Source organism: Silurus meridionalis, chromosome 20 (genome assembly GCF_014805685.1).
Source record: "Silurus meridionalis isolate SWU-2019-XX chromosome 20, ASM1480568v1, whole genome shotgun sequence".
NCBI lineage: Eukaryota > Metazoa > Chordata > Actinopteri > Siluriformes > Siluridae > Silurus > Silurus meridionalis.
This window is the reverse complement of record NC_060903.1, coordinates 7,023,879-7,049,965: the sequence shown is the minus strand read 5'-3', so window position 1 is coordinate 7,049,965 and position 26,087 is coordinate 7,023,879. Positions and strand designations below refer to the sequence as shown.

The window sequence follows — 26,087 nt, the reverse complement described above, 5'->3', positions numbered from 1 at the left end:
CCATACTCGGTCCCCGCTCCTTCGCACTACTTAGGCTTATTTAAATTTTTATGAATCCGTCTGACAGGAGCAGCGGGTTGTTTATGAGCTGAAATTCACCACTGGTTTCCGTCTAACCAGAAGGACATCAACGATATGCCAATAGATTGTACAGAACCAAGGAGAATTCATAAAAATGGAGACAAATGAAACAGCACTTATGAAATTGAAAGAGCATTTCTGTATGGTTTCAACTTGAACTTAAACCATATGCCATTGTTTGTCATGCATGGTAATATTATACATCCGCATATACATAAACAATAGAATATTCCTCCCACCCTGCCGCCTATGGCAGAGCACAAACTATTGCACTCGCTGCGAAACATTTTAAATGCAAACATGAATAAAAATATAAGCAAAGGGGAGTTTGTGTGAAGGCATTCAGCACGAACCTCCTACACTTCAGTGGCGATTTACATTTAAATGGCTTTTAAATGAGCGACATGTTAAGTGGAATTTCAAAAGGAACAACCTCTGTCAGTGTTTACAGTCAGCTACAGAATTATTGGCACCCTACAGAAATTCCTGGCAGCTGAGCTGAAATATATAATTCCTTATACTGCACTGTTGTGCAAAAGAGTGGCTTTAAAAGTATTTGCACCCCTCTATGTAATATGTGCAAACGCCTCGGCTGGAGATGATAACAGCATTGAGTTTTTCATATAATGTCTAATGCCTTCTACAGACAATGTTTTCAGCAGTCTTATAAGATCATTAATTTAAAATACACTATGAGACATGGATTCACTATTCACATTTGTCTTGGCTAATCAGTAGATGCAGGTCAAAGAATTTTTCTACTTTTTTGCCACAATATCTTTTGAGCACAAGACCGTGATAACGGCCATCTTTGAACCACTTTGTTCAAAATAAATCAGCAGAATTGTTTCACATTGGTCATCTCTTTTCTGGGACAGCCTTAAATTGTACATTGCATTCTAATCATAAGAAGGTGAAGAAAGATATAGAAGGCTCATGGACCCTATTTATTTAACTGTCTCTTGCAATGTATGTCTTGATGTGTTATTCACACAACTAAGATTTTATTGTTTGTTCATTTATATTAAACAATTTTTTTGTCTTTAATGTGAACACAACAGTCTCATCATCTCAAAAACTTGGCACATTCATCGTATGGCCATTGTTTTGATCACTTTTCTGGGTTACATCCACATTAAGCTGAATACATTTGCAAGTGCAATTTTTTCTCAGTTTTGACTTTCCATGCACACTGAAGCTGCATGTAAAAACAATTGCAATCGGTACACATGTGTACCAAACCAAAAGCCCTGTAGCGAAAAATTTTGGTCTGGATACGTGTTCCGTTACATCCCTAGATATAAAGGTTTTTTTAAACACTTCCAAGTTGAAAAACAAAGAAACAATTTTTGCGTTATTTTTTTAACTGAGAAAATGCATGACGTATTAAAACATAAAAAACATGCAACTGTATAGTCTTCAATGGTCTGCATCTATAACTGCAGCTTTTTGTCTGCTTATTTAGAAAACTCTGTGCTTTTCCTCGACATCATCACATCTATAAGAGATGGAATGGAAAGGAAAGGAAACATAAATTGTTGTGTCATAATGATGATGATGCTGATAATGATATGTGTGCACATACATCTATGTGTAAAAAGGATTTTCTTCATATAGAACCTCTATAATCTCAGGCATTATCACTTTTTTTTATTTAATTCACAAATTTTCAATATAATTTAAATATAGTGTAATGATCTTTTGGAATGTACTGTATGTTAAAGTTCACTTCTTCTTTTAAACAATTCTAAGACTTAACCTTTCTGTATAGGCAATCAGCTTTGAGTTAAATTGCAGGCTAAACATGCTAATGATGCTATGAAAAATGCTCCTTATCCATTTAAAAACACATAATTCATTCCTATTCTCATGCAGTCCACATTTCCTGATTTGAAAAAAAAATCCATTGCTGTGCATGGTCAACAAGCCAACAACAACAGAGTCCAATTATCGTTCCAGTGAAGCTCGGTAAAGGTCAAGTGCACCGTTTTGGTCATGATTCAGTTTAACTGCTTTTGTCGAGTATTTTTTTTGTTTGTATTCATGCATCTATTACATGGCTTGTTCAGTTTAACAACAGTCTGCCCCCTTTTGCCTTAAAAGCTTCTTCTCAAAGGGTGCCAATAATTTTGTATTTGACTGCATGAATTGCAAAGAATATTTTCAGTCTCTTGTTTAATAAAAAATTATCAGATCTACTTTTAAGGTTCAGATATTCTATTAATCTGTTTATTTTTTCGAATTGGCCCAGACCATAGAGTTTGATGAAGGAGCAGGGGCGGTGCTTCGTATCCAACCGCTGCGAGCTCCGCGAGATGAGAACGTTTACGAGTGCGTGGCCCGGAACAGTGAGGGCGAAATCGCAGTCACCTCCAAGCTGTCTATTATCAGAGGTAAAGTACATGTTTTCAATAAATGCCTCATTTCAATATAATTGTTGCGTACGACCATTTTTTTTATAACTGATCATCATGCAGTATACTGTAGTATACCCCGAGTGCTGCCATCATATCATCATAGTGCTGCATTACAAAGTGATAATTGTGCTTGTAGCAAGTTAGAAATTACATTTCAGACTCATTTGTCAGAATTATTTTGCTGTAAAGAAGAATAAAGTTTTGCCATACTGTGAATAACCACCTCTTGTTGTATATCCATGAAAAGGCTTGTTTCCTGATATATGCCAATTTATGTATTTACATTATACACTATACACGATACACTATATGGACAAAAGTATTGGGACACTTGAGTTTTTCCTATTGTATAGGATGTCTTTGGATGCGGTAGCATTCAATTTTTGCGAAGTAAAACTAATTTTGCTCATTTACGTGGGTTGGAGTGAATGAGATGAATTTGGAATGCTGACTGAACCCCAGGCTTCCTCATACTTTATCAAAACCCTGACAGTACTAATGCCCTTGGGACTGAATGAGCACAAATCTCCAAACCACATTAAAAAAACTAATGGAACATCTTCCCAGAAAAATGGAATAGAATATAACTTCAAATTCACTATATAATCACAATCTATAATCAGAAATTCTTCACTTTTTATATGACCTGCATTTCTCATTTGTGTCTCTATGTGTACAAATATATCTCTTAAAAAATGAGAAAGGTGACATTTGAATAAGTGAATACAAATGATATTTCAGTAAACCTTTCTGCAAAAATCGTGCTCTTGAAATCATCATCACATTGAGTGAACGTTTCAGTGTGAGCAACATGAGCAAAACTCGGCTTGTGTTTAAATACGGTATGCAAATGCATGCAAATTTAATTAACCGCTGCATCATTTGCATAAATAATTTATTCCGGTTCAAAACAATTCTTTATAGAATATCAGCAAATATGACCACGTTCGCATGTGGTGTCTCACCTTAAATCATTAGGAAAAAAGGCTTTTTTTGCACAACTCACACACTGAAAGAGCTCTATAAAAAGAAGACAGGAAGTTCAGCTGGGAATGTATGACTTGATCTCTAAAGAGCTGTCTTTTTTTTTTTTTTTTTTTCATTTTTAAATAAAGGTTTCCACGCTTAACACAGAAAATATAAATTGGGGTTTAAAACTTGCAGAGCGTTATGAGCAAACTGTCCCTCTTTTCTTTTTGTTAACGTGCTTGAGGCGAAGGCAGAGACGGGGAGCGTCATGCAGAGCGGAGAGGGAGGACAGAGATGAAGGCAGTAATGAATTTGTTAGTCTGGTAATGAAGTGCGTCACATTGGCAGTCACAGCGTATTTAACCAGTGAGTATCGGCAGTGTCTGGCCGTCTTTCAGCATTTCTCAGCAACATGATGAGTTCATTTATTTTCATAGGGAAAAAGCAAAGAAGTCCCCCGTTTGATCTCGACAGCTCCCTGCGAGCGAATTAATCACGTTTATTCATTTTATGATTTTTTATAGATGTGGCTACGTAAAATATATAAGCGCTAGGGAACCAATGGTGTTGGACAAATGAGACCTAGATGGGTTTTCTTTTACAGGGGAGAAAGATTGCGTCTGGTGCAGGTCACCTTATTTTAATCATTCTATTCTGTAAAATCATAGCTTTTTTTTTAATAGTATGAGAACACTGAGTACTTTTTTTTTTATAGTAGATTGTGAGAGTGCACAATTCATTTTGGGAAACCTTGCCAGATTGAAAATGTTAACTTTGTGTGCTTTTAAATATGAGCTCAGATCACATGACTTAGAGACAAGGGAGACACTATGTACAGGATGGATATTCATTATGCCATGTATTGGGATATAACACAGTTTGTGTGACTGGTAGGTTGCCCTCTTTGGACATAATAAAAAAGACAAAAAGATACTTAGTATGAAATTCAAAATTTACTGAATTTTTGGGTGTGTAATAAACCTGGAAACTTGCATTTACAGAGACGGATGTATTTTAAATGAGCAAAAATAACATGCTTCACTTGTTTGCCTTAGTTTAAAATGTAGGTATTTATATGGACCTGTTTTGAGCTGCTGAGGACAAAATGATACCCCTATAATCTAATTATAACAAAGGTTTTCCAAAATGAATCCTTAGTAAGTCAATAACATCATCATTAAAATGTCATTAACATTACATTGGTCAAGTTGTTTCATATTAAATATTCAACGCATTACATACATTATGTGGAATTAAAAGATATTTAGAATGAATACAGATGATGATAAGTGACTGAGTCGTCAGAGACAAGCAAACAACATATTTATTAGCATGAGCATCTTCATTCATTCTTAGTATCTGCCTGGTTAGACTTTCAGTGGTTTAAATTAGGCTGCTAATTTGTCGAAATCTTTAGAATCTTTTTTTTATTTTTATTATTCAGGTAAATATAGTGACATTGAAGATGGGTTTAAAATGGACAGTCTATAGTCAAAACCAATTATGATTTGAAGTGATGTAGCTGAGATTGGAGACTAATCAGGGCCAGACTTCACTCACCGTGCTGAGATTGTTGGCATTTCTACATTTTTTTTTTTTTTTCTTTAGTGTTTCCATAGGCATAATAGCAGAGTTCATATTTGATTCAAAATAAACCCTTAAATGTAGGGCCCATTATGGGGTTTTATCTGTATATAGATCTTGGTGGATATTTGCCGCACCAAAAAAAGAAACAAACAGATGATGTCGTGGCATTGCCATAATAATTCACAAATCTCTTGCCACATTTTCCATGTAATCCTTTTTAGTAAATCGACTGTGACATTTCCCCTAACTGCCCATACAGTGAATTCCTGTAATTTTGGATCGTAGTAAGTCAGTAAATGAGGGTGTTGGATTTCACAGAGGTTCCTTCATTTTCACTAGGAACAAAAAATAGATGAATAAATAAATGAAAAAGGAAAAGGAGAAAAACATTCCATCGCTTGGGTTCCATAGTAACTAAAATATTAGGCATTAATTCTCACTTCAGCAGAAACTCATTCACACCTTGAGTATTGGCGGGCGTATATCTGGAGAGAAGGTCAGAGCAAGAGAGTGGTAGGGACAGAAATAGAGAGTGATGGAGGACAGGAGAAGGGAGGGAAGAGAGAGAAAGTGAGAGAATGAGAGAGTGATGGAGGGATTTGGCAGGTTTCAGACACAGCATAAGGCGCAGAGCCTCGGGGAATTGCTTGGTCTGCTACTGCCATTACTACAGCTCACATATCTTCCCCTCCCCCCCAGGTCTTACTGCCCACCTGGGCAAATTTAAATTTAAGCTGCCTCAGTGAACATGTGGGTTTCTGTGCGTGATTGGACTTGTGTGTGTGTGTGTGTGTGTATGTGTGTGTGTGTTCGTGTGTGTGTGTGTGTGAGCCTGTGTGTCTTTGTGTACTTTTTTTCATTTGCCATGAGATGAAGCTAATCTTGCAGCCCGGGCTGTGTTTACACTTGGCGCGTGTGTGGCAGGAAAGACGTGAGGCTCAGGAACATTTTCTCTCACGACACCTCAATCTCCGCTCATCCTACATGCCCACTGCACACCGAGGAGCTAAAGTGGCCTAGTGGTGTCACATCACCATGGAGAGATTTCAGCCACCATCCATCCGAGAGCTGCCAATTTAGCTGAATGTTTTCACATAGCAACGGTAAAATGGTGAAAAGACACAGCAGCCTTTTTATGAGCCCCCTCCGAATTTCTGGACGACTTTTTACTTTTACAACTTTTGTAGCATGTTTTTTCCTTTTAAACACATTGTGGATTGAATTTAGAATTGTAAGATATGTTTTTAGATACTGATGTTAGTTTTGGTACAGTAAGAATCACAATAACATGATATGATATAACACAAAATAACAATATGATATAACTTAAAATTACACATAAAAATAATAAAATGACTCATGGAACTTAAAAACAAACAGATAAAGCTATGATATGTTACACTTAAAAAGCTGCATTGCTACACAACGTTCATTTTTAACTAAGCTAGCTATTTTGGTTGGTGGAGTTCATATTGTCTCTTGTGTCTTTGTTGGGATTCTAGTTTCACTTCCACACAGTCCTGTCATTGGTCTCTTTCCCAATTGTGTTTGTAAGCTCTTGACTATTTAGTTTGTTCTATTCCTATTCTTTGTCAAGTTGCAAAGTCTTGCTATGTAGTTTGCATTAAGGTGATCTCCATCTAAATTGGCTAATGTTCAAACGTATTCTAAAATGTGCTCGGGCAGTGTCGATGCTAAAAGCAAACAAATGGACAGGATTCCAAGATATACAGAAAAAAACGCAATGTTTTTTAAAAGCCATCTGTCATGTAGCTGAGCCACGTCTTTGTTTTCTCAGTTTGCATTACAACCCAAAACTGCTTATCTACTTGAGAGAGTGTTTTCGAAAAAAAAAAACCTGTGTCAGCTGCACAACAAAACGCCATCTAGGTGTGGAAGAAAAGCCAAAAAGTCACGTTTGCTAATTTATCCAGCACAATGGAGACATAGCTATAGATACACAATATCAGCAATAGTATTGGAACATTCCCAAACTGTAACCACAAAGATGGAGGCACACAATTGTATAGGAAGACTTTGGATCCAGCTCTGTGAAGATTTTGTTTACATGGGTTGGAGATCTTGGAAGATCTTGAGTGGCCTACTGTATAGCTCTAACCTCAACCCTACTGATCAAGCCTCCATACCTTACATCAGTACCTGACTTACTAACACCCTTGGGGCTGAATTATCATAAATCTATACAAGCACACACCAAAATCTAGTGGAACATCTTCTCAGAACAGTGGAGGTTATTATAACAGCAAATGAAGACTAAATGTGGAATAGATTGTTAAAAAAAAGCACACACAAATCTCAGGTTAGGTCTCCACAAGCTTTTGTCCATACAGTGTATGTACTTGACCAATTTTCTAGGATAAAACCGAAAGTTTATTCATGAATAATAAATAATTTTACATTTAGAAATGAATCGCATTTAGGGAAATTGAAATTGAATGTAGTTTATGGACTTTAAAACAGTTTGTAAAGTACTGCACGATTGCTACAACTAAAAGGAAAAATAAAATAAATATAACTGAGGCACATAAACTAACGTTCTGGGGAAGTAGAGCATTTTTTAGCTCACTCCCAATGCTGTATGTTACCAATCTGGAACTGCACTGCAACTTAAGGCAGTTTATTTCCCCCTACAAGGTGCATTGATTTCATTAGTATTAAAATACCATTCTTTGTGTATTACCCCCAAAAAGAAAAAAACAAAAAGAAAAGAAAGCTGGTGTGAACAGCTGCAGCACTGAGTGTCCCGGCTGTGTGTTCCCAGTGGACCCAAGCATATGGAGCTGATCCTCCTCCGGTCCTCCCTCAAGGAGATACGTGGGTCAGTGCGATTTTTATTGATGTGGCCAAACTCTATTAAACAAGCTTATTATAGCGCCCTAATCAGGGAGCAGCTGCTGCCCCGCTTGTAAAGAACGTCCCGTGTTAGTCTCTCCGTGATCCTTCAGCTGCGTCCGGAGGAGTTTTTAAAAGCCATTGTTGTGTCGTGAGGAGGAGGAGGAGGCGATGAGGAGGAGACACAGATGAGTGCCATACTCGCTCTTCGCTTTTGGCATACGGCAAATGTAAGCGCTCATCTCACATTTTCCTCAGAGAGAAGCAGACTCAACGAAAGATATGTAAAAAAAAAAAAAAAAAAGAAATGTGCACGCTTTTTTACACTTTCTTTATTTCTCCCCCGAACTGAGAAATTAAAAGACTTTTGCCGTTGCCATGGCGAGTGGCTCCTCTGTCACGGGCATTCCTTTGGGCACGTTGTTGTTTTTGGCACTTTTTTTTCAATAGAATGGAGGCAATCCATCTGGCTAATGCTAACGCAGATACACGAACACACTGTCCAGGCTTCCTACTCAGCAGGGCTCTTTCCTTTGTGAGCGCAAAATTGCATAACATACAACCCACTCGCACATACCCACAGTACAGACATAAAGTCTGGGACGCTCGGGACCATAATGCTTTAACTTTTTTAAGGTCAAGTGTGCTGAAGCGCTTTTTCTCTCACAGTCCAAGAGGTTTCTCTCACTTTTTTTTCTTTTTATTGGATGTCCAAAGGCCTTGGGGGCATGCGGCGCTGCATTCTAAGTTGAGTAGGACTGATTATTCTGCTCGGCTGTTGAAGGATACTGGCAGAAATTCGACCAGCATGCACTGCAGCAGGGCTGGAGAAGGCTGATATACATCTCTACAGAAAATCTCTGTGTTTCTTTTATCTTTTTTCAAGTACCCTATGAGTGTCCATTTCTCTTCAGAGATCTGTCTCTGTCCAGACATGTCTCTGGCAATCATTTGTCTCCCTGATCGCATGGATGTTTTTTTTGCATGTGTGTCTGTTGTTTGAATAGTAGATTGTTTGTTGGCTCAACACACTGGCATTCATACAAATAATTTTCCTTATGTAAACCCATGCAGCTTTATTAGGCTGACCTATTGCCTCCTACCCAACAATCCCCTACCCCCAATATGGGGTATCCTCCACCTTCCTGCTCACTCAATTCTGCTCTTCATGTTTAGCTGCCTTTAACTGCCTATCGATGCCTGAAATTAAGTGCACCTGCGAACTACTTCCTATTTCTGGATCAGAAATAATGTAATGGATGTCCATCCATCTTTAAAAGATAATCACATTTAATTACTTCTATTTGAAAGAATCTCTTTGATAAAATAATCCTAAGTATTCACTGTAGACTAAGAGTCTGTCCATTTGTCTGTCTTTTCTTTGTCTTACCCCTGGCTAAGCTACAAGGCATTTGATTTGACTCAGGGGAAAATGCCTCCTCTCTCAGTCACGAATCCACCCAGTCCTCTCAATCCCCCATAAACCTCTGGTCGAACTGTGATTCAAAAGCAGCAAGGTTAGACTGGTCTTACCGTGTTTAACACAGCTCTCGCCTCACGCATAAAAGTACTTTACATAAAAGGACTTTAATTCTTCACACAAGAAGGACACAAAGAGCAACTTAAATGTAAAAATACATACTAAAACTTGATTTCAAATGCAGGTTCTAATTTGAATATTTTACAGCTTCAGTAACTAGTGTAAACATTGATACAGCAGTTGTTGAAGTGGTTGAATTTGAGGATTTATGCTGTGGGGTCCCAACCAATGAAAATATCATAGATATTTACGATTCAAGATCTTCTAATTAACTAAGAATGTTAAAAAGGTGTGATATTGGCCATATATTAAAAGTCAAATATTTGCTTAGTCTTATTCCATGTATTGAGATGAGATCTAACATGGCTTGACAGGTTTTAAATGTGGGTGTGAAGTCTGTACCAGCTTGAATAGGCTTCATCTGGGTTGTCTGGTTTCCTCCTACTTCCTAAAAACATGCCCAAGTATAAAGAAGTGTGTGAGTGCAATTTTAATCGAGGTTGTAGTCCTGCTCGGACATTATGTTCCAGATCCATGAAGCAAATAAGAATAAAGCAGGTAATGAAGATGAATGAGTGAGTAAATGAATGAATGAATGCTTTGTGTGTGAGGATGCAGCTGGTCTGCATTTAGATACTGCTACTGTCAAACCACAATGATTATCTATCCATCAACCAAATCAAGGGCCCTGTCCTTTAACCTATCTTTTTAGTGAATTATTTAGTGAAGAATTATTAGTGAAGAAATACTAATGATTTATTACATGATCGACAGTAATGCATGTAAAATTTAGACAACCAGAGACTAAAGATTTGACTATCTACATTATTTAGCTGTAGTTAGCATGACTTACATTTATATACAGTGTATGTTGTGTATGTGTATTTCATGTGTATTCCATGGATTTCTATAGCAGACGCATTACGTAATCTGATTCTAGTTCTGAACAATTAAAAAGAGTAAAAAAAAAAAAACTACTTAAATGCATGAAGCTTTCTATAAGTATGCTTATTAATGGGTTCTTAATATATAACACACACACACAAGAAAGAGCAGAGTTTATAATTGCATTATGGATGTTCCACAATCATAAATGTAACTATAAATAAATGAAAATGATTTGTTAATCAAGCAAAAGAACATGCTGTGGTATAGGAGAAATGAAACATGTTGGATTATGGTGGTGGTAATGCGTCACGTCACATCACTTCCCTGCCTGTTTGCTGCGTTTTATTCGTTCGATTCCGCTGAATTTATCGCACTATTGGTCCTCGTTTCGTCACGAGCACAGGCACAGTTTGAGCGCTGACCCACATCCTTGTGTTTACTTGGTCTTTTACGTCTTCCTGCCTTTTCAATTAGACCGAACAAATAATTATTAGCTCCTATGCAGCGCCCATCCCTCTTTCCCCGCTGTGCATTGTGTAATTGCCATCGTCCTTGCTGAGGTGTGTTCACGCATAGTGATTAGGTAGGTATATAATTACACTCCATTCTTTTGCTTTCAAAAACCCGTGTTGTTCCTGAGTTTTCCTCCGATCACTTTTTTTTTTTGTATTGTTTTCTGTGCGGCTGACTGTTTTATTTATGTTGTGTGTTAATGAATTCTGCCTGCCGCAGGCTTGATGAGCAATAACCAGAGTGCTGGATGTGGGTGGTGTGTCCTTCTTCTCATCATTTCACACTGCACAGAAACTTCATCATACATTGTAAGCGAATCTGTGCCAAATGTAGAAATAAATTGTAATGAGCACCTAAATGATTGAAATGCTCATTTTCACAGACTGAGAATCAAAGCAGGGCCTAGTGCTTTAAAGTTTCGGCTTGAGAATTATGCATGCATAGCGTGGGATGAAGTCTATTTTTGTAGACAGAGCGTACTTAAAATAACACAGTCATCTTCATGGCAGGTCTGCCGTTTTTTGTCATTAAAGTGAGCTTTTCTAGGCTGTGTGGAATTAAAGCGATTATGAATAACTTTACAAGCTGTACCTAATGCCGTATCTGCACTTAAAATAAACATCTGAATTAACTTGATAATTTAGCTTGATATAAGAAAGACATTTCCATACTGATTGTGTTTAGATCTTGGCTGCATTGTAAAAACATTGTAAGATAGTGAGATCGAAATGCAGTAAGAGATATTTGTTGTGACCGAATGTTAACTAGTGAACTGACAGTTACCTCAAAGTAACATAAGAATTTTTTTTTTTCTGCTGTAACAAGAGAAAAACATTTCTTTTAGGAAAACTCTCCAGAACTGTTCTTTTGCTTTTTTAATTCCTCAGCAAGTAACAAATCACTGTTTAATTAATAAAAAAAAGGTGCAAAGTGCTTCTCTCATCCTTAGGCATCCAATTAGACAATTATCCAAATGATCAGAGTAAGCTTACCTTACTGGTTTAACAAGTGAAGAAGCTTCTGCTAATGAATTTTCTAAAATCACCGCACTGAAACGTCTCACTGCTGTTGCGGTCCAATTTTTTAGATTTCACGGCTTTTTCAATCTTCAAAAAAAGAGAAAAAAGAAGATGGAGCACGGCTCAGAGTGTATAGGACGTATGATTTGATGAAAGGGCTAAATGTTGAAGATAAATCAAAGCCATGCTATGAAAGTTTCTAAACTAGAACTTAAAGCCATAAACCAGATGAATAAATGATTAAAGGCTTTAATGTGAGCACTAGCGGTACACTGTAGGGACACCTGACCCTAAGATTGGCATGCCCATAAACGTATGTGCAACATCCCATTTCACATTTACTTCCCATTTGCTGTTATAATAACCTCCACTCTTCTGGGAAGACGGTCCACTAGATTTTGGAGTGTCCCTGATGAGATTTGTGCTCAATTAACACCTCAAGGGTGTTAGTAAAGTCAGGTAATGATGCAGGTGAGGTGAGGAGGCCTGGGGTGCAGGCAGCACTCCAATTCATCACAAAGGTGTTCAATAGGGGTGAAGTCAGAGCTCTGTAGCCAGTCATTTATGATTTTCCACTCCAGACCATGCAAACCATATCTTCGTTTAGCTCATTCGTAATTACATTACAGAATATTGTACGTTTGATTTGTTAATGGAAACATGTCTACCATATCAGTTATTAGACATTTTTTGTTTGGTCAGAGGCTGTTCTGTTACCTATCAGATTAGAGAATTTATGACTGTTGCATGTATGAATCAATAAAATGAACTACTTTTAGATAGAATTTGCACACACTGTATGCTTTGCAGTGATGATAGTTATGGTCTATATTACATCAGGTATACTTGCTCACAAATACTGTGCTTTGTACATATTGGACTTGGTGGATATTTTTACAATATATTTATTCTTTTACATAATAGAATGACTATTTCATTGCCATACAATGTCATACGTTGAATAAATGTCACTACTTCCAAGTCTGCCTAGTTATATTGCACACCAAATAAAACTAGTACCGATTAACATGACATGGCCTCAACATATCTCATTGCACAAACATGGCCTATAAACACACTACCTATTCTCACTGGGCTCTTTCTGTTTCCTTGTGCAGAGGACCTGCTGCCGTTCGGCTTCCCCAGTATAGACATGGGTCCCCAGTTGAAGGTTGTGGAAAGAACACGCACTGCCACCATGCTCTGCGCTGCCAGTGGCGTCCCCGATCCTGAGATCTCCTGGTTCAAAGACTTCCTTCCTGTGGAGCCAGCACTCAGCCAGGGTCGTATTAAACAACTACGATCAGGTATGTTACATAGAGCCACTCACTGGGTTGGCCATAGAATATGGTGCATTTTGACGAGTAAAGAGTAACTTAGTAAATTAGGAAATATTCATTTTTCAAATATACACATACTGTATTAATGTTACACCAAACTATATTGGCAATAATTTATGTATTTTTTGCTGTAGAGGTTTTATTCTGATGTCAGTCCAGAGTTTAGAGTTTAGATCGCCTGCTTCTTGACCCAGCGATAGAGTTTGGATGAATGGGTACTTGGGAAAGGCAGTCATTTCTAAAATCACTGCTTTTTACTGCAGCCCAACTCGAGATGTAAGAGAAGATATAGCTTGCGTTTTTTTTTTTTTTTTGGGGAGACTGTAATTTGCGACTGGAGCCAGAACAGAAGGCTGTGATTATAGAATTTACTTCAGGGGTCATCAATTAGATTTGCCACGCAGCCAAATACAGTTTGGCCCAACCAGAGCCGCTGTTGCTTTATCACTTCGCTTATGTAAACGGATATGTTCAGCAAAAGACTATTACATTAAACTCACTTGTCATTTTTTAATTTTCTGAACATTATTAGATTTTGCAATTCATTCACCCTGCAACTGATATTCAGATACAATAAAAAAAAAAATGCATGAATCTGTAGACTGAATCTGTAATGACTGAATCTGTAATGTCACATGGCAGAAGCAGCTCTACTTCTGTATTTCAGTATATAAGATTAAAATAAAATCCCATTTGAAGCACTGAACAAAAAAACAACTGCTGTGTGACACGTTTTACACAAAACTTGGGTCTGAGACTGATCCTGTTGAAGTGCGTAAATAGATGTGAACCTTTGTCAGATGTTGTTTTTCCGGAAACTCAGAATAGCAGCACTCATCTTTTTTCAGTCTCCTAGCTAACGAGGGCATTTTTGGATGTATGTGTTTTTGCTATGTATTCCTATTTTAATGGTGGTCTACCTGTGCGTGCACACACACACACACACACACACACACACACACACACACACACACACACACGCACATATCCAGTGAGAGAAAGTGTTGCCTAAATATACAAATTTCATTACTTTGATTAAAAAAAGCACCAAGGTTTGCATCAGTACTACGGAATTAACATTTGTGCCAAAATTATTGACTTACTTTTTTAAATAAGCAAAACAATATGCAGTGAGTAAAAAGAACCCTTTCAAACAATTTTAACATGGTCTTCACATGAACAGCATTCTTTGTTAATAGTTTGCTTTTCTCAACTCATGGTTTATGAATGCACTGCCATTTCATGTTTTCAACCCATAAAAATTTACTTTGTGTGAGGGTGGTTTTTAACAGCGCTTTACTTCTTGTTCTTCATCTTCTTCTTTCGGCTGATTCCTTTAGGGGTCGCCACAGCGGATCATCAGTCTCCATACCCCCCCTGTCCTCTACATCTGCCTCTTGCAATCCAACTACCTGCATGTCTTCTCTTACAACATCCATAAATCTCCTCTTCCTTCCTCTTCCTCTTTTCCTCCCTCCTGGTGGCTCCATCCTCAGCATTCCCCTACCGATATACCCCATGTTTCTCCTCTGCACATGTCGAAACCATCTCAATCGTGCTTCTCTCCCTTTGTCCTCAAAAATGTTTTACATGCGCTTTTCCTCTAATAAACTCATTTGTAATCCTGTCCATCCTCGTTGCTCCTAATGAAAATCTCAGCATCTTCAGCTCTGCTACCTCCAGCTCCACCTTTTGTCTTTTAGTCAATGCCACTGTCTCTAATCCATACAACATCACAGGTCACACCACAGTCCTATAAACCTTTCCTTTTCACTCTTGCAGATACCCTTCTATCACAAATCACTCCTGCTACTCTTCTCCACCCACTCCACCCTGCCTGCACCCTTTTCTTCAATTCTCTAACACACTTTACATTACTTTGCACTGTTGACCCCAGGTACCTGAACTTCTCCACCTTCTCCAACTCTTCTCCCTTAAACTGCACCACTCCACTGCCCTTCCTCTCATTCACACACATGTACTCTGTCTTACTTCTACTGACTTTCATTCCCCTTCTCTCCAGCACGTACCTCTACCTCTCCAGGCTCTTCTTAACCTGCTCCCTACTCTTACCACAAATCACAATATCATCCGCAAACATCATAGTTCACAGAGACTCCTGTCTGACCTCGTCCGTCAACCTGTCCAACACCACTGCAAACAGGAAAGGGCTCAGAGGCGATCCTTGATGCAATCCAACCTCGACTTTAAATCAGTCTGTTGTTCCTACTGCACACTTCACTGCTGCCACACTGTCCTCATACATGTCCTGCACCACTCTCACATACTTCTCTGACATACCTGACTTCCTCATACAATACCACAACTCCTCTCTCGGCACCCTGTCATACGCTTTCTCTAAATCCACAAACACACAATGCAACTCCTTCTGACCTTCTCTTTACTTCTCCATTAACATTCTCAAAGCAAATAATGCATCTGTAGTGCTCTTCCTTGGCATGAAACCATACTGTTTTTCACAGATGGTCTACTCTTTTCTCAGCCTGGCTTTTATTACTCTTTCCCATAACTTCATGGTGTGACTGATCAACTCTATTCCCCTGTAGTAACTGCAGGTCTGTACATCTCCCTTATTCTTAAAACTCGGTACCAGCCCACTTCTTCTCCATTCCTCAGGCATCCTCTCACCTTACAGAATGTTGTTGAACAATCCTGTTCAAAACTCCACTGCCATCTCTACTAAACATCTCCACTCTACTACTGGAATGTCTTCTGGTCCAACTGACTTTCCACTCTTCATCCTCTTAATAGCTGCTCTCACTTACTTTTTACTAATCCTATTCACTTCCTGCTTCACTTCATCTCCACATCATCCAAACTTCTCTCTATTTTCCTCATTCATCAGCTTGTTTAAAATACTCCCTTCAACTCTCATCACCCTCACAGTAGTGAACACATTTCCATCTGCACCTTTTATTGCTCTAACTTGTAGCACATCCTTCTCAGCTCGGTCCCTCTGCCTGGCCAATCAGTACAAATCCTTTTCTCCTTCCTTAGTGTCCAACTTCACATACAGCTCCTAATAGATCTTTGCCTTTGCTTCAGCCACAGCCCTTTTCACCTGCTGTCGCATCTCCTTGTACTCCTGCCTACTTTTCTCATCTCTCACTTCCTCATTGCACCACCACATCTGTTTGTCTTTCTTTCTCTTTCCAGATCTCACACCAAGTACCTTCTTAGCTGTCTCTCTTATCACTTGCATTAGTTGCCCAATCATCCAGCAGTTCTTCACCACCACCGAGCCCCTGTCTGACCTCTTCCTTGAATCTCACACTACAGTCTTCCTCCTTCAGTTTCTTCCATCTTATTCTTTTTTTCAGTCCTCACTCTCCTCCTCTTCTTCCTCACCTCCAAAACCATCCTACAGACCACAATCTAATTTTGTCTAGTTACACTATCCCCTGCCAACACCTACAGTCTCCAATCTCCTTCAGGTTGCATCACCTGCATAAAATATAGTCCACCTGTATGCACCCTCCTCTGATCTTATATGTCATCCTTCTACTTTAAATATGTATGTACCACTTCCATTTCCATTCTTTTAACAAATTCTACCACCGTTTGCCCTTCCACATTTTTCTCATTAAGGCCATACCTACCCATCACCTCCTCATCAACCTCCACTCTCCTCCACTTCTCTTTACTGTCATTGGCTATTGATATTTGGATTGAGAGCTCCTTGAAGTAGAGACTTCAGCAAATTTTGGACAGGAATCTGGATTCAGATCTCTGTATATGTATAGTGTTTGCGGTGGAAATGACTTCCTTTCTTCCTCACTTAGTAAGTGTATTCGTTTGTGATTAATATTAGAGGTATAAATTGTCTCTTCCTTCTCATTACTTAATGGCCAAACCGCTTAATGAATCCCATCGAAAATGCTCTCCATAAAAGAAACTTCCTGGTCAGGGAGCCATCGATCCAACTCTCACTAGCCAATGAGAGGGTGAGCATAAATTCTAGCTCGGGAAATTCATTCATAAACCATAGCGCAAAGGAATTCAAATTTTATAGTACTTGTTTTTCTTATTGTATTATTTTATTAAGTTCTTAATATTTTATTTTCAATACTTTTGGAATAAAGTGTTAGTATTGTGCACTTTGAATATGTAAAATGCTAAAATAAAATACAGTTGGATAAAGGCTCATCGCTAACAATACACTATAAACATTTACATATTCTAGCCCGTAGTGAAAACAGTTCCTTTGCTCCTGACCTTCCACACCTCACCCTGCTTGGAAATGTTGGAAAGAGGTTCATCTGTATTTGTACTGAGCTAACGTGATCACAGGTGTTTTAGACCACATTTAGCAAGTCTGCTATTTAAACATTAGCAAATAGAGTGCAGATTTTGAACGTAAAAAAAACTATTAAAACTGTATTCAGGTGAAGTACAATATAAAATTTGTTTCATTTGGTGAGCATTATTAAGGGTTAGTGGTAGTTTAAAGTATGCTATAGTGCTAGCTAGCTAGCTGTGATGCAATGGAATTGCTTTGGAACCTGAGTAGTTTGTTAATAAAGGATGGGCCATTGTTAGCTAATGTATATATCAATTTATAATAATAAGGAAAATAAATATTATAGAATAGGGCATGTACCGTAATTTCCGGACTATTAAGCGCACCCAAATATAAGCCGCACCCTCTGAATTTTACTACTGTCTACATTGAAACTAATAACCTTTACACAGCCTTTAATGAAAGACAGTGTCTGTTACACGGCTTGTATCTAAACAGTAGCCTACCAAGAAACTCATTGTTCACCGTCTTCTTCCTTCCTTTCACAACAATTTCTCTCAGGAGTTTATCTTTTGGCATCGTCGTGCGCGTAAAAATCACCATCGGTGAAGCTTTTCTCCCGATGCCGTGCAGCTCAGAACACAGGTGAAGTGCGTTTTTTCATGCCCATTTGTTTTCAAAGCGTGGGAAAAAAGTAGCGGCTTATAGTCCGGAAAATACGGTACTTAGTTACTAGCCAGCTGTCTAAAGTTTGAGTCACAGTGCTATTTTTCTACACCGATTATTTGAGTAGATTTAGCAAGAATGCTGTTAGAAATTGTGTAAATTTTCCAAAAGACATTCCTGGATTTTCTGGGTAGAGATTTTTACTACTTCTTCCTCAAATTCTGTCCATTCGTCACCAGATTCAGTTCATCTTGACATGTTGCTGCCCACTTCAATACACGCTTGAAGTGAAACAATTTCAAGATGGAAATATGTTTGGATATTGTATAGCTTACTTCTCAATAGAATTGACTATACATTGGTAGTATCCCACTGCTACATCCTGTGGAACGTCATGCCATCCCGAATGTGAACCATGCCTGCTCAGCATTATCATTCCTGCCTTTCTGATCTCAATAAGCAGCATGACACCATTTCCTCGCACCTGTTCCCTTACGAGAACAAGACCCCACTCACCCGTCGTGTTGTTAGTCAGCTGAAAGCATCGACGCTGTGTGTTTGCTAACGATGAAAGGTGACACAGTAAATAGGCTAATGCTTGATTGCTTTAAGAGGACTGTTGATGCGTTTCACAATGACACACATATACCGCACACACAAATTAATCGCTGCAGAAAAGAAGGACAGGGCCTTTTTATTTACTTAATATTCGTATTTTTTATCTGCTTACTCCTTTCCTTTCATTTTTTTTTGCCTTTTTCCTTTTTTTATTTGACTTGAAACAAACACTTTACCATTTCTCCTAATCTGAAGGAGTTCAGATCAACAGAATGTCAGCCTGCTTTTCATCAAAATAGAGCCGCATGGAGCAGCTTTACGCTGAGGATGGTGTAATTGTGAGTTATGTTGAGAAAGCCGCTTCCAAGTCACAGTGAGCGAGGCGGGAGAAAGAGAGAGAGAGAGAGAGAGAGAGAGAGAGAGAGAGAGAGAGTGCGCAGATGAGGGTGTCAGATCACATAAAAGTGCACTGATCCGCTGTTAAAAAAGAGGCAGGGAGACCGAAGAGGACAAGGCATGATGTACGGCGAGACACGGAGATCAGGGCCGTGGAGACGAAGCACGTGAACAACAACCCGATAAACTGCGATGGAAAAACACACGAGCGCAATACTTTTTTGGTTTTTTTTTGTAACATTCTCATTTCTGTATTCTATTTGTTCGCTTGCCTCTTATTATTTCTGTCTTCGTTTTTTTTTCCTCCCAATATTTCTCTCTTGCCCTCTCTCATGTCTCATTCAGGGTCAGGATAATGACGCACATGTTCCAGCGTGTGACTCAACCGGAGCTTCTGATTAGGCCATGCTCGTTAACGCTTCGGATAAGGATAACAGGGTAATAAGAAAAAGAGCATAATAAAAAGAAGCGGGACTACTAATCATTCGGACAAGGACCGCCGCGTCTCCGTCAGCATCAGAACAAGCTTATTAGCTTCAAATCGAGCCGCTGCGCCCATCATAGCGTTTTGATCACAAAAGCTCTATCATAGAGATGACACGTCAAAGCTGTGAGAATTCCTGTGGGTTTTGCTTCTTTTTTATTTTTCATTTTTTTTTCCTTTGCTGTTTTGGCCTTCTACCTGTCCTTGTCTCCCAATTCGGGTTTTGTCCTGAACCGCTTTGGGGACACGTTATGCTAACCGTGCTGTTTTCTTTTTTTTTTTTTTTTTTTTGCTGTCCCATAGTTTTCCACTTTCCTACCTTTTTGTGTTTCAGTGCTCATCCATTCCACTTTGCCTGTGGCAATAGGCAAGAAGGATTACTTCGAAATTCAATGACATTTCGCTGGTTCCAGTTCTAAGCAAGACGAGATTAACAATAAGCTAATGGAGCTTTTTTGGGTGCAATTCAAAATCCCTCAGAAGGACACGTGTGTAACTGTGTGTAAGAGAGAGAAAGTGAGAGTGCGTTACATAAGATATGGATTAAACACAGTTTTTGGAATGTTTTGTAGGCTATATGCACAAGATATGATGACTTTATGATATTATTTGTATGCTCCCATGAAAAACAATATGCGACTTCTATATTCAGAGTTGATTAAAGCGCATATAGTGAAGGGTAATACCAAAAGATATGCACCCTGAATGGTTTCCCTTTCATATGCGATCAATGTGATCTTTATAATGAGTCTTGGGTTAATGGTTCAGTTTCTACATTACCCACAATGCTTTTTTTGTCCAGCAGCTGATAGTGATGCCCTTGTTTTATGTCTACGTAAAGAGTGATGCAGCAGCACTTTGAGTCCATCAACACCACAGTGCTCGCTAACAAGTCTCTGCTATAACTCAGCAGAACTGCATTGCACAGCTGCATAGCATTCTGCAACTTTGAGTCCAATATTTATTGGATCCACTATTTCTGTACTAGATTTCTCACTTATGATCGAGCTCCTATAAAATACCATTTGTAACTGTTCACAGTGTAACCCTGTGGCGTCCAAATATGGATGGACAATTCTTATGTGAACAAAGAAAATGAAGGACCATCCAGCAAAATGCTCCACGAGAAACTATGATGAGCATGTAATTGTATATAAATACACACTATATTGGAGATGCCCAAACTAGGGCCATGGACCAAAGGTGGCCTGTGATTCCATATATATGGCTCGTCATGTCGTATAGGAGAAGTGGAAAACGGGAAAAATGTCACAGAGCTTCATTTGTAATTTAACATAATTTTTTTGTGTTATCAGAAGCTGTGAAAATTTTAATTGAAATGTAGACTTTTTTGCAGGTACAGCATGCTTTGTGAAAATGAGCAAACGGGTACTTATGGAGACTTCGAGGCAAGAGGAAATTGTCTGCTGTTTTTGAAAGAATACAGTATTTGCCGTCATTAGGAAACAAGTATGGCGGCGAGAACATTTACGTTATGCAACATTTACTTTTGGCCCACGCCCTCGATCAAGTTTTATTTTTGGCCCATCACAGAAATAAGTTTGGCCACCTCTTCACTATATTGACAGGTTTGTAGCCTGATCATATTTTTATGTGCTTTTTGATTATCCCCTTCAACAACTATTCCCCATTTGCTGATAAAATAAGCTACACTCTTCTGGGAAGATATTCCACTAGATTTTGCAGTGTATTTGTAGAGATTTGTGAACATTTATCCATGAGGGTTTGTAAAGTCAGGTACTGATGTAGTGTGAGGAGGTCTGGGGTGCAGTAAGTGTTCCAATTTATCCCGAAGGTGTTCAGTAGGGTTGAGGCCAGAGATTTATAGCAGGTCAATCAAGATCTTCCTCTTCAGCTATGTAAACCATATCTTCATGGAGGTTGCTTTGTGCAGAGGGCCATTGTCATGTATGGAATGGTTTGCCTACATCTTTGTGGTAACCTTTTGGAGATGAACCACCTTTGGCTGGAAAAGTGTGTGTGTGTGTGTATGTGTGGCATTTAAGTATAATTTTAATCTTAAGACAGACACTTAACATGGGTGAATTTGTTATTGAATAATGATAGCATACCTCAGTACAGTATGTCCAGAACAGTGTGTATCAATGTACTTCAGTGATTGTTAGATGCAGTGTATTGTATTGTTGTAAATTCTATATTGCATACCTTGAAAGTTGTAGCCCAACAGCATACGGAGACATTCTAGAGAATTACACGTTTCCAATTTTGTCGCAACAGCTTTTGGTGTGATAATTAGACATATGAGTGTGACGTTAGGGGTTCACATACTTTTGTTTATATTGGATTTATATATAAATATTGTGTATTTTCTGTCATTCGGTTTCAATGGACATAAAGGCAAGTGCTCGTGTTAAAAGGCAGACATATACACAGACATATACACAATGCTGGTTAATTACGAAAATCTCAAGTCAAATTAAGCATTCATGAAGCATGAACTTCAAATAAGGGCCTTTTTACTGAAGTGTCTATCGGTGCATCCTTGAATTGAAGTCCCCCGGTACTAAATATCAATGTGTTTGTGAGAGACGGAGATTAAAAAAAAAAAAAAGCAATAATAAACATTGAAAAAATACATCCTGCAGTTGAATATAAGCCATTATATGTTCTATCTACTACAAATAGCCTCAATAATTCACTCTGCTTTTGTCATACAGGTTGTGGGAGTTGTTCGGAGCGTGATACTAAACAATACCTTTTAGAGCCCTATTTATTCTAGTGTACTCCAGCCCAAGTTGTGCTATTGATAATATTCACACTAGTTTGATTTCTTGAAGCGCTCTAATGACTCCTGCCTGAAAGCAATTTTTACGTTGCACTTTGCACCTGGGTGTGTGTGTGTTGCTGTGTGTCTGTGCGAGACGGCGAGCTGCCAGAGGCTCAGCATGCAGCATTACCTGTGTGGGGAGCTCTGTGTGTGTATGAATACATTAGAGCACGACAGATGGCGAGAGTGATTGGTCGCACTCGAGCAGAACCCACGCAGCTTACCTTACCTGATGCACATGCATGAAAGCACACAAAGACCGAGTCGCACATACACAGTCTCCTCCCTGTATTCTCAATGTCTTTAGTGTGCAGGAGACATGTGCAGGTAAACGCGCTGCCTCAGACAGCATTTCTTGCTTATTCGTTTTTTCCGTCTTTTGCCCTCGTCATGTCAAGGCAGTCTTGAGAAGTCAGCGCTCAGAAATTCTCGAGGGAGGCGATTTTCGCACCGAATGCACGTCTAAGAAGTGCAAACTGACAGAGACAGACATGGTTGGGGGTATGAGTGCAGAAAACGGTAGAAACTCTCATTATGAAGTCAGTTTGAACAAGTTTCCCCAACTGACGCCATGTTGGTTAAGCCCCCCAGGCTGCTGTTTTGAGGTATTTTCACACTCCTAGCTGTTTGAATGAAAAGTTACCCATGCTTCAGGATCTGATCAATGGCTTTGCCTTTTGGATCTCTGACAAGTGCAGCAATATTCCCGCAAAGAAAAAAAAAGTTATTTTCCATAAATGGCTGATTTTTGTCAGAAATATGACGTTGCTAGTCAGGCACACGTGAGCTCTTGCGGAGGATGCATAAAGATGCTTAGCCGAATTTAGATTAGCATTTGTGTGATTGGAGTGGGTTTTTAGGGCACACCTGTGCCTCACTTCATTAAACATTCTGAACTGTTTAAGCGAGAGAGTCTTGGCGTTACTGTCGAAAGCATGATGCAAATGCGAAAGAATTAAGCCACATGATCACGTCACTGGAGTTTGTACCTGTGCCACAAAAAATAGGACTGATATGTTTGTGATCATCAGCACTGACACTATTAGTTAAAAAAAAATCAATAAAAAAGATATGGATTTTTTCCAATATGTCTAGTTTCTCTGTACCTGCACTCAGTATCCACTTAGGTTCCTGTTCTTGTAGAAGAGAAACACAATGTGCTTCTCAGTTTTTGCAGCCCATCCACCTCAGAGATTAACATGCTAAGTGTTCTGAGATGCTTTTCTGCTTATCACAGTTGTAAAGAGTAGTTATTTAAGTTATTCTAGCCTTCATGTCAGCTGGACTCTGTCCCTGGTGGTCTAGTGGTTAGGATGCTCTCACCGCTGCGGCCCGGGTTCGATCCCCGGTCAGGGAACCAACCCCAGCCACTCTTAGTGCCGGTCCCAAGCCCGGATAAATGGGGAGGGTTGCATTAGGAAGGGCATCCAGCATAAAAACATGTGCCAAATCAAACATGCGGATGATCCGCTGTGGTGACCCCTAATGGGAGAAGCTGAAAGAAAGTATATGTCAGCTGGACTCCTACTTGGACCTCTTTCATAAACATCTTGCAGATCTGGCTCTTTTTTACCACAAAGTCTACATACAGTTGGGTGTCAAAGGCCGTGTCCATACTAATACGGTTTCATTGGAAAGCTCATTTTTTACAAAATGAAGTTTTCGCGTCTCAGTGTGGACTTTGAAAACGGGGGCTTTTTAAACGTAACGACTTTGTAGTCATTGCCTCTATATTCAAAAGCCGGAAGGTAAAAAAAAAAAACGGCAGGCGAAAAAAAACGGCAGGCGGAAAAAAACGACGCAGCTCGGACCGTCTTACGTTTTGCGCATGCGCAGTACGGGGACATGAGCATTTTCAGATGATTCAGTGCGAATTAACAACTTTTGGGAAGCAACTAAAGACGAAAGTGTGAACGCAGAGTGTTTTTAGACGACGATGCCATGCCATGATTAAAGTCACATGGGGTCACATTTGCTCCATTTTGAAGTTTGAATCAGATTAAAATGGAGGAAAAAAAGAACTTGATTCTTGACTTGTAGTTTATTGATTGTGCAATGGGATGTACAGGAGGTATCCTGATAAAGTGAATTTAGAGTCCAACTATCCACTCTCGCGAGGTGGTGACTTTTTAGAAATATTATATTTGGTCACGACACGAGTTACAACTTGTGGACCAAAGTGGGTCCGGCAGCAGCAAATGTCACAGCCCTTGTTGCTATAGTGATAACCGGGAAAAAAAATATGCCCAACCCAATTAGCAGTCGCTGTGCTTGCACCTGCATGAAAATAAAGCCCTTGATTCTCTATTGCTTTTTTTTTCCACTGCATTTTCTGTGCTACAGTAAATTTATGTTTATAGCTGTGGTGTGACTGTAATATTCAATCACTTGCATTCAAACGTTTGGGTTAGAAGATGGAAAGGGAAATAAGGAAAAGGGAAATAAGGAAAGAGACACGGAGAGTAGGAAAGCCTTCATTTTTTTAATGCGGTTAATTATGCAGCAAAGAAACAGTGTTTAAGGGTTAAGATGTTGCATTACTTTTCTTCGACACAATAATTTGCTTCAAATTGTCCAAAAAAGACATTTATTCCTGAGACCCCTGTTGTTTTATATCACACCTATCAAGAGGTGTGGTGTGTGTGTGTGTGTGTGTGTGTGTGTGTGTCTGTGTGTGTCTAAAAAGCTTTGTCTGGGTAGGTGTTAAGCACCCAGTGTGGATAAAAGAATATGAGACTGTTGTATTTTCCATCACACACACACACACACACACACACACACACACACAAACACAATTACATTACAGGCGGTTGCGTATTTTTTTCGTGTGCGCAGAACTCTCATTAGTCTCTTCCACCTGAATCTTCTGGATCAATCTGGGATCTTCTGCTGCTAGGGTTTACTTGTTTGTGTGTGTGTGTGTGTTTGTGTGTTGAATTGGTGCTATGGTGGGTGTAAATTTGTTGCCAGGATCGACTCAACCACGGAGAGACTCGGCGAGAGACAGACTGAGGCATACGTCTGCTCTTATTATCAGCCCAGCACCTCCCAGGAGGAATAGGTCTAGTCAGTGTGTGTGTGTGTGTGTGTGTGTGTGTGTGTGTGTGTGTGTGTGTGTGTGTGTGCGTCTGTGAGAGAGTGTGTGTTGGCCAGTAAAATCAGTGCCTCGGAACACTGAAACCTTTCGATGGGCAAGGTGTAGAGCAAGATGCATCTTGACAGGTTGAGGCTAAGGGAATAGCAGGTCACTGTTTATTCTACTTTCACATCTTTTATTAAATGGAAAGGGGTTTCAGGGGGAAGATCAACGACTGAGGTGTAGGTCAAAAGCAACGATGAAGAAAAAAAGAAATTGTAGAAGAGTGTGCAAAAGTCATACAATGTAGTACAGTGATCACCTACAGCTGAGGTAGCAAAGCCATCTGTGCCTAAGAGCTTCCTTCTGATGCATGAGTAATAATTAGAAAATAAGTGGCGATGACTTCACTGATCTCAAGAGGAATCATTCATGTAATTGGGTAAAAGTATAATCACCACCTTCCAGTTGGGAAAAAAAACATTCACGTCAACCCTCAGAAGAATCGGAATAATCAAAGCTTTCTGACTTCCACAGTTTTTTTTAAACAAAGCTAGAAATAAGGCAACTTGCACAGTCAACATGATCCATCCATCATTACATTGTGATCTTTCATAGATTCATATGTAG

The 26,087-nt window shown here is 39.1% G+C and overlaps 1 protein-coding gene across 10 annotated transcripts in view; it reads left to right on the top strand.

Moving 5' to 3' along the window:
• Positions 1-26,087, top strand: part of LOC124403191 (receptor-type tyrosine-protein phosphatase S-like) — a 135,718-nt gene that overhangs the window by 38,469 nt on the left and 71,162 nt on the right. For all 10 annotated transcript variants that reach the window (XM_046876836.1, XM_046876829.1, XM_046876828.1 and 7 more), the window contains 2 exons: positions 2,333-2,474; positions 12,986-13,174. In XM_046876836.1, the coding sequence (XP_046732792.1) occupies positions 2,333-2,474; positions 12,986-13,174 (331 nt within the window). The remainder of the gene's footprint in view (positions 1-2,332; positions 2,475-12,985; positions 13,175-26,087) is intronic.